This window comes from Peromyscus eremicus, chromosome 4 (assembly GCF_949786415.1).
Source record: "Peromyscus eremicus chromosome 4, PerEre_H2_v1, whole genome shotgun sequence".
Lineage (NCBI taxonomy): Eukaryota > Metazoa > Chordata > Mammalia > Rodentia > Cricetidae > Peromyscus > Peromyscus eremicus.
The window spans coordinates 65,303,465-65,319,529 of record NC_081419.1 but is presented as its reverse complement, the minus strand read 5'-3'; the positions used below and the strand labels follow the sequence as shown (position 1 = coordinate 65,319,529).

General features: G+C 34.0%; 1 protein-coding gene across 1 annotated transcript; it reads left to right on the top strand.

Annotated features, from left to right (window-relative positions):
- Positions 1 to 14,688: 14,688 nt before the first annotated feature.
- On the top strand, positions 14,689 to 15,624 carry LOC131908327 (olfactory receptor 4C15-like). Its single transcript, XM_059259380.1, has one exon. The coding sequence runs from the start codon at positions 14,689 to 14,691 to the stop codon at positions 15,622 to 15,624; it is 936 nt and encodes a 311-aa protein (XP_059115363.1).
- Positions 15,625 to 16,065: the final 441 nt, after the last annotated feature.

Here is a 16,065-nt window from a genome sequence, read left to right as displayed (position 1 = left end):
ACATGGCACTAGAAATAACGTTATGTTCAAAGTTACCTATGTTACAAAATGAAGAGGCTTAAGATTTATGTCTACATAAATTCCTCTAAGCATTAGGTTTTTGATTCAGAACTGTTTTAGGAAAAACTAAATTGAAGCTTTGAACTGCTTTAGGGCTGGTAGTCTGGCTTGATCATTCTTTCAAAATGAGCTGATTCACCAAGTCATCAAAGAGGAGTTTCAGAAATCCATTAGGAAGGATAGGAGAGGAAACAGAGAAAAGTGCTTTCTCCAATGTTTCAAAAATAGTAAGATAAGAAAGTTGAGACATTTAGGGACAATAGCAGATCAATACTGGGTGGAGAAAAAGAGGATTAGTTGTTTTTGGAGAGCATCTTTCCCAGAGAGCTGTAGAAAGCAATTTCTATTGAAAACACAGACAAGTAGTACTTCTTTTACTGATAGCTAGTAATCATAGATAAAAATATGGTGGACTTATGGACTTTAATAAGAACAATTTTAATGAATATTTGTATTCATGATTATCATTTATAGTAATAGTGTATATTTTTTGAAATAGTTTTCAAAACAATTATCTTGAATAACAATCTTTCAGCACATCCTTCTCACAGGTTGAATTTTACATTTTTATATTAACAAATAAATTTTGTTCTTTTAGATATCCTGGTGCTACAATTATCCTTGTTGCTACAATTAGCCTTGTGCATAGTTGAGCTCAGGGAGGCAAACCTCCCAAAGTTACTGCTCAAGGAGATGACTAATGACATCCTGTATAGCTCTAGGATTTTCAAGACTATTGATATTGGAGAAAGGAAAGCCATGGACTGTTGCTCCTCTCTTTCAGGTACATCACATTGTTTAAAATAGAGGAGATGTCACTATTCCCGAGTTCCTTTTGGCTTAGAGTTTATAGAATATGATTATGAGAGATATTCATTTGACTGAGTGTTGTGTCACACAATTATAATCCTAGTATTTTGGAATATAAAAATTATAGTGTTTTAACTTGTTTTATTAGAAAAATAATAGTGCCATTTTGGTTGAAATTAATTTTAAGTAGAATGACAAAAATGATGCTAATGTTTATTTATTTTAAAGTTGACATTGAGCCTCCCTACTTTGGAATATCAATCAGGGCTATTTTTTTTCTGTATAGGATGGACTTTATACTCTACCATTAATCATTCCAAACCTTAGAAAGCACTGTGGGTTGAAACCATCATATCTTGCAACTATGAAATCCAGTATTTTGCCATGTGAATAAATATAAAGAAAATTACTTATCAGCATTGACTATGCAAAGCAAGAGTTATATCTAATTCTCTGATGCATGCCATTGTCTAAGGCCACTTATTCTCAGCCTTTAACATCTCTTCTTGCAATATTTGCTTCCATAATAAATTATTATTGTTTTATTATTATTATTTATTTTTAATGTGCATTGGTGTTTTGCCATAGGTATTTGGTCCCCTGGAACTGGAGTTAGTCATAGACAGTTGTGATCTGTCATGTGGGTGCTGGGAATTGAACCCAGTTCCTCTTGAAGAGCAGTCAATGTTCTTAGCCACTGGACTATCTCTCCAGCCCACCTCCCTTAAATATTTTTTATGTAAGCACCATAAAAATTTTTGATATTTCTTTCTATTAATTATTTCTGTGCAACTGAAATAATTACCATGAGTAATATTTTGACATTTTCATTTGACTTTCTCTTTCCTTGGAGTAGAGCAGGTAGGCTGTTTATGAACATACTTTAGAGTTAATTCATGTAGATTTCAAATCATATATGTAGTGGGTAGCCATTCCAGCTTTGATCTTGAAGTTCCAACCCCCATTGAGGCTTCTGTAACTGTCATGCCTACAAGTCGGGGCCAAGAGAGGGCCCAGAAGACCCGAGATCTGGACGCATGGGCTCTCTTGGTTCCTGGACCCTGGAGGCGGGAGGTAGACCAATCAGAGTGCTCCAGAGAACACCGCCAGAGTGTGCCATACCTTTTCCAGACCCTGTAAACTATCCCTTCATTTGTAAGGTACCCCACAAAATAAACCTCCCTTTTAACTACGTGGAGTGGCCTAAATAATTTCACCAATACATATACATTGCCAAACTATATTTCCTGAAAACGTCATATTGTATTAATAGCTGGCAAGTCTCAAGAGTCCAGATTTATTCATTGAGTGGTTTCTTCTTCAATTATGTGCTGCCAATGTTTTCATGTTTAGTTGACTGTCCCCTCCATTCTGATTCTTCATCATCTATTCTGTTGCCTTTATCAAGATGCCTTTCCAACAGGAACGAAGTAATAACATTATTTAACTTTTGCAGAAAGAGGGAGATGGAGAAAAAACAATGCTACTCTGAAATTTTCACTGAGGAAAACAATCTCTGTCTTTACCCAGATGACTCTGTATAGACCTCCAGGGTGTTGGTACCTGGGTCTTATAAGATCCCAGATTAATCATCTACTCTTTATCATCTTAACAATTTCATTATAAAATCTGACGAAACAGAAGAATCAATAATCTATGGAACCTACTTTTGACGGGGAGTGAGTCTTGAAGCTTACAGTAGCTTGTAGTCTCACTAATTTTACTTAGTTTTCATGACAGCAGCCTGATTTATTTTAAAGTTCTGATCATATTTTAAAATGAAAAATCTAAAGTAAAATTTCAACGTTTTGAAAACAGACAACAGATAGAATTTTTAAATGAAGTGTAGATTGAATTTTTTTGATGTCTCAATACCCTTCATAGTTGTAAAAAAAAAAAAAATCCACAGTGCACCAAGATTATCAAGTGAACAATTTGCCATTTCTCTTGTTAGTAGATATGATAGTATTCTGATCACTAAAGATTAGTCATCCTGGCCTAATTCATTCAATGTCATACAATATTACTAAGTTATGATCCTTTGTTCATATCTAGAATATAGTTTCTAAATGCTTTTTAACATTTCACTTCAAAAATACTAAGATAATTATATAAAATAAGTGTTCCAAGATACATTATTTCTCTCCTCCAACACAGAGCAAATTCTTTCATCTCAGTTTAAAAATGTGTCCATTATATGATATTCAATATTTTATCCTCACCTCAATTCTGCTTGTTACGTAACTACACAATTTACAAACATTGTTTTCTTAATAGTAATAAACTCAGAGGACTGCTAATCTACTCAAACACAAAGATTGAAAAGTTCATTTCAGAACTTATCTCAAGGCAATCAGATAATGTGCAATAGATGAACATAGTCAATGTGATCTTACATATTTGCATATATGTGCATAAGCACAAACAGCATACTCTCCTCTTGTGTACGAAACTCACCCATTCATTCATCCTCATAAAAACATCAAGAAAAACGAGCACACTTCAAAGATAATGGAATAATAAAGAAGTCAATATTTATTTATTTAGGTATTATATAAAATAAAATGAGATTGTTCTGTAGGTGGTCCTTCAATGTTCTGGATGAGAAAACACTTTTAATGTTTTCTCTTTTTTGAGATTATAAGTTAATACAATATTTCTCCTCTACCTTTCTCCCTGCAAACTCTCTCATATACACCTTGTTGCTCTCTTTCACAGTTATGGCATTTTTCATTAATTATTACTGTGTGCATATATGTATATACATGTATATTCCTACATATAACTGTCTCAGTCTGTATAATGTTACTCATACGTATGTTTTCAGGACTGAACATTTCATATTGGGTAACCAATAGGCATGCTGTTTCCTGAAGACTATTTCTTCCCTAGTCCCTGGTTATCATGACACACACTGGTAGGATATGCTGAAGAGGCAGAAGCAGGAGGACCCCAAGACATTTATTTTTGATATTACATATTTACAATGAATTACCTACTTAATATTGTCACATAACAACACTAGGTCATATGACAATAAAAATTACAACTTTATGCTTTCATAAAACTAATGAAACATTGGAAGAAATTTAAGTATTAAAATGCTTGCCATTTAAACTATGCCAATAATACAGAAGTAGGTTGATAACCTGAATGATATTGAAATTAGGAAAAATACCAAAATTATTTCAAGGGTAAAATAAGATTCTAAGTAACATTGTGAGACCTCACATCCAGAAAATGCATCAAAAGAAACATTAAAATGAGCTGAATTCATGATGTTTCTTTATCACTTGACTTCTTTTTTAAATTAGTTCCATTCATATCAGGTAGAATACTTGAGTAAGTTATTTAATTTCTTGACAAATAAGTATGACTAGACTATCATGAGTTTCTTTTAGGTGATGTCACTAATTCATCCCAATGAACGATGTGACCTAATTCCACAGGGAAAAACCTATAAAATCTCCCTCTTCCAATTCATGTAAAGGCAGGCATTGGGCATCCCTTCTGACACCATAATACTCCCACTCTTTACAGAGAAAATGAAATCCAGAGAAACCATATTCAAGATTAGTTTTCATAAAAGTAGTTTATTTGAAATTATTGAGTGATTTTATCATTCTAAATTTTCTGTATGTAATATATATCCATATATATAATAATATTATCAATGAAGAGCATTGAGATTTAAACCTATTCTATATTACTTATGTTAACTATCTGTAGATTGTCAAATTGAATTTGCAGGAAAATAATTTAATACAGCATGTTTTCACTTCAGTAGGACTGACAGGCCAATTAAATTTTATGGGCAAATTTTCTAAATACTAATAGTATACATACTATACATATTACACATGAAAATGCCCAAGTATTAGAACCTACAGAAGATACATGACATTGTATTGCATTCCCACTGGACAGTGTATAATACTTAAGATCTAGATCAAAACAATATCTGAATAAAGTGTGTAATAATAATATTAGACTAAATGTATAATAGAGGTTTAGACATTTTGGGATGATTTGCCCACATAATACCTGTGTGGGCAAGACTCATAGGAAATGTGTGTTCTTGATGTTCTTGCCCTACAAAGAGGATATTTTTCCCCAAGATGGTTCATTTGTCCCCAAGAATTATCATAGAAAATGAATACTCAACATCACTGGCTCAACTGATTTATAAAGCTGCTAATCTAACATTTAAAATAAAATCATGAATTAAATTATTTTCATTATAGTATACTATTCAAAACAGGTTTATTTTGTTCCATCACATATCAAAACCAAATGTTTTCCTTTTATTATTTTAATTCAAAATATTCAGTTGTAGATTCTGGTAATGATGTGTCAGGAGAAAAGGATGAGTGGTTGGGTAAATCACTTCTCCTGATGGATATGGAAGAACTGATATGGGACACTGATAACTCAAGACTAGAGACCACAAGAGATACACTGCATCCCAAGTTCATTCTTATTGTTACAGCTCCATTGTAACAATTACAAGTTCACAGTTAAGTGGAGAAGCATGATTTACAGGCCACTATGTGCAAGGGAATGTAACAAGTATTGTTTTTTGTTTTTCAGAAAAATATCTGAGGTATGTCTTAAGTGTTCTTTAGAAAATGAGGAAGACACAAGCATTCTTGTGTTCCTTCCCACACTTGTTGACAAATTTCCCTCTTGATAAGTATCAACATCAGGTGATTGTTCCTGAGTCTGCATCACAGGGTCATTATATCCTTACATAACCTTAACTCAAACTCCAACAGAAAGGAAATTATAGTTTTAAGCCAAGAGATAAATACTGAAAACCACTGGCCTGTTTTATTTACACTAAAGATTAGAGTTTTCCAAGATTCTCCTAACAGTTGTTTCAGCTTTCCATTTCATTTTCTGTGTTAAATTTGTTTAAGCTTGGCAAAATTCATCAAAATGCTATCTTTTATGCTAATACTCAATTGGATATTTTAACTAACGTATTTATTCAAATATTTTTTTCTTTGAAACCAGGTCCCACTGTATAGCCTTGCTGGCCTCTGTAGAAAAAAGACTGGCTTTGAACTCACAGAGATCCAGTGTTTGCCTCTGCAATGCTGATCACCTGCTCTTCCACATCTGGCCACATTTAATAAATATTTGGAAACACATTTTTAGTATTCTAAGTGAAAATGCTTATTGCATTTTCTAGCTTTAATATGAGGGGAGGTTCCTCGCCTTATTGCAACTTGATATGCCATGTTTGGTTGATATCCCTGGGAGGCCTCTCTGCTGTGGGTTGGACTTCTATATACTGTGACTATGTGTGGAATACAATGATGGTTCAGAAACAATATTTTCTCATAGTGTAACTGATATAAAAGTAGTGATTAGCCCAAAACTTATATTTGTTCTATCTACCAAAAATATTGTTATTTTTACCATGAACATGAATCATTTTCACAACCTCAAACTTTTTCATCTGCTGATTATTCTTCTCTCTGTATCTGTGTTAAAGTGTAATTTTCTTTTTCTTCTTATCCTCAAACTTCAATAAATATAAAAACTATAAAAATAATAGCACCAAGCAATTTATACAAATATACAAAATAAAATGAAAGCGGAGGTCTGCAAGATAGCTCAGTTGCTATCATACTTTTTGCAATGTGTAGGACTTTTAAGTTCTGATCTCTAGTAGCCACTTAAATAGCCAGGATAGGAATGGTGGCAATGCCTGTAATTGTAGTTCTGAGGAAGAGGGACTCAGAGATGTGTGGAGTGCACTTTCTAGTGAATCAAGCTAAATAGTTGAAGTCCATGTTCAGTAAAAGGCTCTACTACAAAAATTATATGGGAGAGAAAGAGGAAGAGACACTATAGAAGACCTCTTTCCTGTGCATGCATCTGTATGCCCAAACACACACATATTCATCACACAAAACTAGTTAACTAAGTAGATTATTTGAGTCAATGAGAAGAAATAGATGCAAAAAATCTTTAATAATAAAATATCTGAAATGACATGCATGAAAATGAGAAATGTGGATGTCCTTGTAATCAGAAATGTTAAACCAAGCTTTAATGGAAATCAGAAGAAAGGTGCTGTAGTTAGAAGATGTGAAATCAATGCAAAGCCCTGTTACTCAGCTTCTATGTCATCCAGGAAATCTTGAACAGAAGTATTCTACCTTACTGAAGACCATGAAAACATGATTTGAAACCAAGAACTTTTTATTTAAAAAATTCTGAAGTTTGAAGGTATAAAAACAAGATATCAGCTTTTATTAATGTAAATTTTATCACTTCAGAAAAAAGTCATGGACTCTTGTTTTACAGTTCTAGATAAATAAAGAGGTTATGCAAAGTGTGAAAGGGCTGGGATTCCTACAAAGAGTCCCTGAGAAACTATTCTTTAAAGAAATGTAAGTAAACATTAGCTGCCATGAAGATACCAGGGTGTTGAACATGGCAGACCATGGGATATAAAAAAGAAGTTCCCATATAGGGAGCAGAAACAAATCAGGAGAAAAGTTGCTTATAAAATAAGCAGTAGACATATAGACATGGTAGAACCTAGAACCTCCAAATCACTGATGTATATATGCTTTATAATTCCCAGAGGGCAGGGTATATGAAACTACAGGATTTGGAGTTTATCCTAATGGGTTTCTCTGTCACTTTCATTATAGCATTCTGTCCTATTGCCTTTTTCTTCCCTTTTGGAATGAGAACATTTATTCTGTGTTGTTACATATGGAAAACATATAACTTGATTTTAAATTTCTTAGGGTTTCAAAGTAGGTAGAGAGCTTTAAAGAATGCTCTTTACTCTGGCAAGCATTCATAGTCGAAGAAGGTGCTGTTCAGTGTGTTGATAGAGAAAATTCATCAAAGGTCTTAACCATTTGTGGACACTGGATACTCAAATATTGATTAGCCAGGAAAGAAATATTTACTATTGTAAGAATTGCATGAATGTTTTAGAGGTAAACAAACTCCTTCCTTGTAGCTAGGGTTTTCCTGCCTGGCCCACAATCAGGACAAATCTCTCTCACCTGCCAGTCCCACAGCTCTTCAGACCCAACTAAGTAAACACAGAGACTTATATTGCTTACAAACTGTATGGCCGTGGCAGGCTTCTTGCTAACTGTTCTTATGTCTTAAATTAATCCATTTCCATAAATCTATACCTTTACACCACGTGGCTCGTGGCTTACTGGCATCTTTACATGCTGTTTGTCATGGTGATGGCTGGCAGTGTCTCTGACTCATCCTTCCACTTGCCAGCTTTATTCTCCTCCTTGTCCCACCTATACTTCCCTCCTGGCCACTGGCCAATCAGTGATTTATGTATTGAACAATCAGCAACACACTTGACATAAAGACCTTCCCACAGCACTTCCTGTTGTATTTTAGTCAATTACCATAGAAGGAAATACAAGCCAGGCACTGTGATTTTGTCAAATGTGTGGGGAACAGATGAAATCCAGAGTGAATGTGCATTATTGAAATAATCATGGCCGTGTCAAGGATGCCAATGCCTCAAACCCAGGAAAGCTTTCACTGGGTCAGCCTCAGAGGAATGGCAAAGGCTTCCTCTTGTTCTATTGTGGGTATTTATAAATGACTGACCCTTAGTTAAAACCAGTGTGTGCAGAAACAATCAACTACAGCTTCCTACTCTAGGATGACTGCAACCTAGACTGCTGCCCTGCAGAGACCACCTATGGAGACTCACTAATCCACTTCCCCCTCCCTCCTGAAGTGTATGAGGAACCTGCTAAATTTCCAGGTTTTCCTTGGTGCATCTCCATCAGAGTCCATGTTTCTTTCTACCCCAGCTTTTCTATACACGTTTGTCATTCCTTCATTCCCTTTCACCCACTTCATATCAGTATGAAAGCCCTGAAGATAACAGATAAAAGCTTATGAAGAAGTTCAAGGACCTAGGGCAGAATCTACTGTTCTTTTCTTTTTTTTTTTTTTTCCTGAATAGACATGATGGAAACCTTGTATACATTTGTGTTTGTATCCCCAGTGCACTTCTTATCCTAGTATAGAATAGCTTCTTTTTGCAGTGTGTGATGCTTAATGCAAAGAACTATACAGCTTCCAAGTGGAGCGTTTAAGTGACTTTTGAATGCTCATCCACAAATGGGACAGCTATATGATCCCCTCCCTAGATCCAGGGTATATCTTGGAAAAGAAGACAGGAATATTATGAGAATTTGAGGATGATGAAGATTACAATGAAACATTGTCTTCAGGAAATAGCATGCTCATTTCCATCATGAAACAATCAGCACCTGTTGATTCTTGCACTGGACTGGCACAAGTTCTATCATGTATAGGGAAGGGAGTCATGAATTCCCAAGTCTCCCTGAGGAGTCACTGACAATTAAATGTTCCTGGTTAAGGAGTACTATTTCTTTAAGCATGTAACCACAGACATGTTGTCTATGATCCATCAAATAATCCGCAATTCACAATCCTTAAAGCCAGGGGTCAAAATCAATAGACCCATATATAGGATGAAGAATAGTTGGGAAGAAGGAAGGGGTCAGCATAATTGGAATGGCTATAAGAAAGTGTACTGTGTAGTCAATGTGGTCATAAAACAATGCATATATACACATTCACTCTCAGGAATACAGATATAATCATATAAATATAATATCTATGCATATATATGTATATATATATACATGACCAGTCAAAAAACAAAAAGAAAAATACTCTTTAAGGAAATGAATATTTTTATTAGTGTATACATTCTTACATATTGATATATGAAATTCCAGACAGGGTTGCTCTGTGAATCTTTGGGCCAGTCCTGGAACTCACTCTGTAGCCCAGGCTGGCCTCAAACTCTCAGAGATCACCTGCCTCTGCCTCCCGAGTGCTGGGACTAAAGGCATGTGCCACCACGGCCAGGTGAATTTTTTTTTCTTTATTGAACAGTCCTTGCTAGTGTTTTCCAGAACAGTAGATATTATACTTAAGATTGATTGATAAATTCCTTGAAACAGAACTCAGCTCTTATAATGCTTAGTGAGCATGTGAGTATTTTACTTAAATTACACTCAGAGACATTACAAACTATTCAGTATATAACACTTTCCTAATCCTGAAACTGAAAATGTTTCATATAAAACCAGCCCTCAAATTTTTAAAAACTTTGAAAGGAAGTGAAAATATTACAATTTCTCAAGTAAGTGACAAAGTCCTCAGAGTAATATCTCTGATATCTTTGAGCCAGAAATTGTCCAAACCCTAGGAGAGCTGTTAGGAAGTCTCACAGGTAGATGACCTCTCAGGAAACATCCATTAATTCTAGTTGCAATTAGGGAGTGAATTTGGTTAGTTCAGTTTTCTTTTATTATTAAATCATGTTGACTATGGCTTGAAGGAAGTTGACTACTGCTACCTTCACTACCAGACCTGGTCTTCTCTTTTCTGTGCAGAAGGAGACATTGGCTACAACATAGCATTTTGGTCACCATTACATGAACTGATTTCAGTAGAAAACAAGAGATAGATGTCTTCAGGATTTACACACAGTCAACACAAGGTGAGACTCAGAGGCACATTTCTGAATTTATGAAGATGTTTTTAAATTGTAATAAAACACTCTTAATTTGGATGCTCTAGTCAGGCTACTGTGTGTTTAATGCAATAATTTACTTTTCAGTTCATAATTGTGTTCTTGAAATTTTCTGTCAACTGTGATGCACAGATTCCTTATCTTAATGAAGATTTTTTATGATCAAAGTAAGGGCACACAGAAGTGAATGAAATAATACTCTAAACACCAGAAAATAGCTATTTAAAGTAATAACTCCTCAAGTTCCCAATGCATTAGTTGTTAGTGTGCAAAGTCCTTTCTTCCCTCCTTCCTTCCCTCTTTCCCTCAGCCCTCTGTTCCTTCCTCCCTTTCCTTCTTGCTTTCTTACTTCTTAGGCTATTTATTCTCTCCTTTCTTATATATTTCCCCAATTTATTGAAATGAAAATTATTTTCAACTTGTCATCCTCCAATTGAAACAAAATAATCTAGGAGAGAGCATGTTTTTGTACAGTGTCCAATAAAATGTTGCCAATTTTCTAAATACACATTCAGTTACACACTAGTCTAGTTGCCATTCTAATGCTTGAATTAAAGGTATTTGTGAAAAATTAAAATGCTTTGCTGTTTGTGAAAAACACTGGTAAAGGCTCATGACAGACAAACTGCTGCTAAACACTATACAATATTGAAAATCAATATAAAATGTTCTATTTGCACAACTACATACTAAGACAGGGCACAGGAAAGTACATTATGGTCAGAATAATTAACCTCATAAACTGAAGTTGTCTTTAAGATTTAAGTTTATCTCGTCCTCTTAAGTGTGTCTCAGTATTAGGATTCTATCTCTGGTCTGTTTAGGAAATTAAGTTGTTAATGCACTGAACTGCTTGAATGGCAGTAGTCACGGCCTGGCCTGTCTCTTAAAATGTGATGAATCACCTAGCTACCAAAGGAGAAGTTTCAAAAATTCAATAGGAAGAAAATGGGAAGAAACAGAACTCCCGTATATTACAGAAATTATAACACCAGTGAGTTGAGCCATTTAAGAAAATCAGCAGAGCAACACTGAGGACAGAGAAAAAGGATTAGGAACCTAAATATACTCTTTTTCCTGACAGCCATAGAAATTTGCTTAGCTACACACACAAAATCAATTTTATTTTTAGATAATTTTATATTAAAATAAGTTTGACTTATGGAATTTAACATAAATTATAATTTAAAATAGCATTTCAACTTCAACTTATTATTATTATTGTTGATAACAATATTTTACTTTTTTGAAATATATTTCAAATCAACTACATAGAGTGACAAACTTTCTGTTTATTTCCTCTGATACTTTTAAGTATATACATGCTTTGCATTAACAAAAGTGTTCTGTTATCTGCAGATAGATTGGTGCTACAATTCACTTTTTTTTGCTACAGTCAGTGTGAAGGAAATAGTAGTCAACATAGCCAGTTGGCATAGGGAGGAACATGCCCCATTTCAAGGATATGACTTGGTTACCATTTTCTACAGTTAGAGGTCCCTGAGCAAGACTGGAGACCACACTTTAATATTCAAATTCATGACTGTTGGGGACAAGAAGATCAGCCATTTATGTAAACCATTAAACCAATTATGTAAACCCTTAAATGAAACTGTAGACTTGAAATCTAAGAGTATTTAGAGGTGAGAGGGCATTAACTCAACAGTTTGACCATTTATGGAAAGAGTATAACAGTTTAAACATGTTATTATATATGATGCTGTGCTCTGCTAGCACATGAGTTCCATTTTTGATAGTGTAAAAAATGATCTGACAATACATCATTCTTTCAGAACTTTAAATGGAAATTGATTTTGTGGTTTAAATATTGATGTATGTTATAAAATACTTTGAAAACAGTAACAAAATTTGTATTAAAACATCTATACTTGTATTCTGTAAAATCAATAAATGGAGACTTAATTTTCTTTAACTTAATGTACTATGAAAATGCTCTATAGTTGAGATCATCATAGTATTAGTGTTTCATTTATGTGCCATGTGATTTTATTTTGCAAGTCATATTTATATATCATTCCTATTGTGGATATTTTAGGTATTTCTGTGTTCAATGTTTCTTTATTTTATAAATCTGTATTGATTTTAATAACAAGGAAGGAAAATTTATAATCACTAAATGTTAATTTTATAAACTAATAGAAAATATTTTGACATTGTGTCATATCCTAATGTAAAATATTCTAACTTAATTCTTAGTATAAATTTTAAGAATGGTTATACTGGTATAAAGAATATAAACATGGTTATCATTTGAAGTTATTTCTTATATGTTCAACAAATGCACTGCCTGAATAAATTTCTTCTAATTGGTATAACTTTTAAATTGAGACTTATAAATATTTTTTCCATAAATATATTGCATGTTTCCTCCTACCCAAACTTCTCCCAATACTTTCCCAACTCCCTACTCCTCAATTTGATGTCTTTTTCTCTCTAAACACACATGCAAATGCACAGTGACATGTCTTTATTTTTTTGAGTGCTTCAGTTTTCACATCAACATACGCATTTGGCCATTTTTAGATAATGCTGTTTTTAATACTCACATGCTCTTGTTGACTTACAGTGTGAATAATACCTTTATAAAACTATTGATATGGCGGCACATCTTGTAATCCTAGAACTTGGAGGTGGAGGAGTGATGATCAGGAGATTAAGGTCATCCTAGTGTAAATGCTTACTTTGAAGCCAACTTGAGCTACATCAAGCTTTCTCAACACTCCCTTTATGATAAAGAGCCATTTGTTTATCTTCTGTGGACCTGAAACCTTGATGTCTGACAGTTCATCTCATGGTACGTGACTCTTACACATTAAGCTGTTTTCATACTTTTTGACAACAGAAAGTGAGCCATTTTTTATCTACATAATATTTTATTTTGTCTGTTTTATATTCATTAATATTTGCTTTATAGATGAGATTTTCTTAATGTATATAATGAATTGTATCAATATATCAATAGTAAAGACCTCCTCTCTACTTTATTTTTGTCATTGTTGCTGAACCCACTAAATTAATTAATGCTGCTCCTATGGGTATGGTGCCATTCAGTGGAACATTGGAAACCTACTAGTGGTCCTATCCTCAATAGAGTGATTTTCCCTCCTCAGGAACAATGCATTGTCAAATGTAAGCAACTTCAGAGGATAGACTTACTTACATGTAAAATTTGTTTGATACCTCTACATGATAGTCATTAATATCAATCATCATTTTGCTTTTCCATATAGACACATTATTCTGTTACTCACTTTTTTGCTATATGCATATATATGTACATATATGAAGTTACACATGTATAATACACATGTGTACATATATGTATTTTTAAAATCACAGAAAAAAATTTTATGAATACATTTCTGTTGTACATATAGAAAAGAGAAATCTGTAACATTTTAAAGCTGCATCTACCTAGGAAAATGAATTCAAGAGCTAGAATATTTGCATATATGTTTTATTAAGGAGTTTTCTATTGAAAGAGTTTTCAACTGGAAGAATTAATGGCATGTTGATGTGAGTCTTATTTAGACATTTTCAACTGATCCTCCTCTTGATCTTGGGTGAAATGAAGATAAGTTTTTTAATCAACATATTTTATAGAAAATTCATATGAATTTCAAGCCATATGTCTTACTCTATCAAATTATTATTGTATACATAATTGGTAAGTAATTATGTCTCAAGACCAGACATTATATTCACGATGAAGTTTCTCTTTTTCACCAATGTGATTTTCACCAATTTTCATTTGTAGGTCATTGATCCATTGGCTTCTATTCCTTCATCATCTACCCTCTTGTCTTATCAAGATTCCTCATGAATAAATAAAGAAAATAATAGATACTTGAATGATTATATAGAGAAGTAGACTTTAGAAAAACAATCACTACTCCGAAGTTCACACTGAGATAAAATATCTCAATCATCATCGTGTTCAGTCTATTAAGTAGTCATGTGTGCTGAGACCTGTGTCTCCAAAGTCACCAGGTTAATGATAGTTTTATTAATTTGATCTTAATATCTTTATTAACATTTGCACAAAAATAATTATATTATCTCCTGCCACATACTGTTGACAAGAAAGTTGAGTACTGAGCAATTTTGCATTATTTTATTTGTTGTTGATAATATTAAAATACATAAAGAAATTCTTTCTCATATTTGCAGGTTTATGTGAACTCATTTATTTTGTCTTTTTCTCAAGAATCATGCTAAACCAGAGCTTTGTCACTGAGTTCATACTTCTGGGACTTTCACAGAACCCAAAAGTTGAGAAAATATTGTTTGTTTTCTTTTTGTTGGTCTACCTTTTTACTATTGGGGGCAACATGATAATTATGGTAACAATTGTGTGCAGTCCCACACTCTTTGGTATCCCCATGTACTACTTTTTGTCTTTTCTATCTTTGTTGGATGCATGTATTTCTTCTGTAACCACACCCAAGATGATCATAGACTTCTTCTTTGAGAGGAAGATCATCTCCTTTGAATGTTGCATGACACAGCTGTTTGCTGTCCACTTCTTCGCTGGGGCAGAAGTGATTGTTCTGTCAGCCATGGCCTATGACCGCTATGTTGCCATTTGCAAGCCCCTTCACTATTCTTCCATCATGAACAGGACAGTGTGTGGCATTCTGGTGGGAGTAGCCTGGGCAGGAGGCTTCTTGCATGCTATCATACAAATTATCTTCACATTGCAGCTGCCCTTCTGTGGACCCAATTTTATTGATCATTTCATATGTGACTTGTTCCCGTTACTAAAGCTTGCCTGCACTGACACACATATTTTTGTCATTTTAGTGTTTGCCAACAGTGGGTCTATCTGCATCATTATTTTTTCTTTATTGGTTGTTTCTTATGGTGTCATCTTGTTCTCTCTGAGATCTCACAGCTCTGAAGGGCGGCGTAAAGCTCTCTCCACCTGTGGATCCCACATTACTGTCGTGCTTTTGTTCTTTGTCCCATGCATATTAATATATGCACGAAATAATTCTGCATTATCATTGGAGAAAAATGTTTTTATATTTTCTCATGTCTTGACACCATTGGTAAATCCCATAGTTTACACTTTCAGGAATAAAGAAATGAAGAATGCCATTGGGAAAATGTGGAGGAGATTGTTTAATTTACCTGGTAAACATTAAGTCATTTAATTTATAGGGATAGGAATATGGCTCAATTTGTTCCAGAACTTGGTGTGTGTTCATGAGCACCTGAGTTTGGATCTTGATGTGCCTTTCCATCTTGATGTGAATTTCTGATTCCAGTACAACTAAGGCAAATCTTGGACAACACTTTTAATGGCAACACTAACTTAAGAGTCTGTGGTCATATTTTAATTGTGCTGAAATGTGATTTTATTTGTATGTTAATAAATAAAGTTTACCTGGGGATCAGAGGTCACATAGTGAGGTCATATAGCAAGCCATAAGCAGAATTCTGGGCGGTGGTAGCACATACCCTTAATCTGATCACATGGCAGGCAGAGTCTATGTGTGGTCAAGGACATATCCAAGAGTGGTGACATGAGCTTTTAATACCAGTACCAAATATAGAGATCTGGAGGTCTATATAGACAAGCAGTG

Bases quoted from the DNA above. Each gene is read 5' to 3' on its own strand.
- LOC131908327 (XM_059259380.1), top strand. From the start codon at position 14,689: ATGCTAAACCAGAGCTTTGTCACTGAGTTCATACTTCTGGGACTTTCA.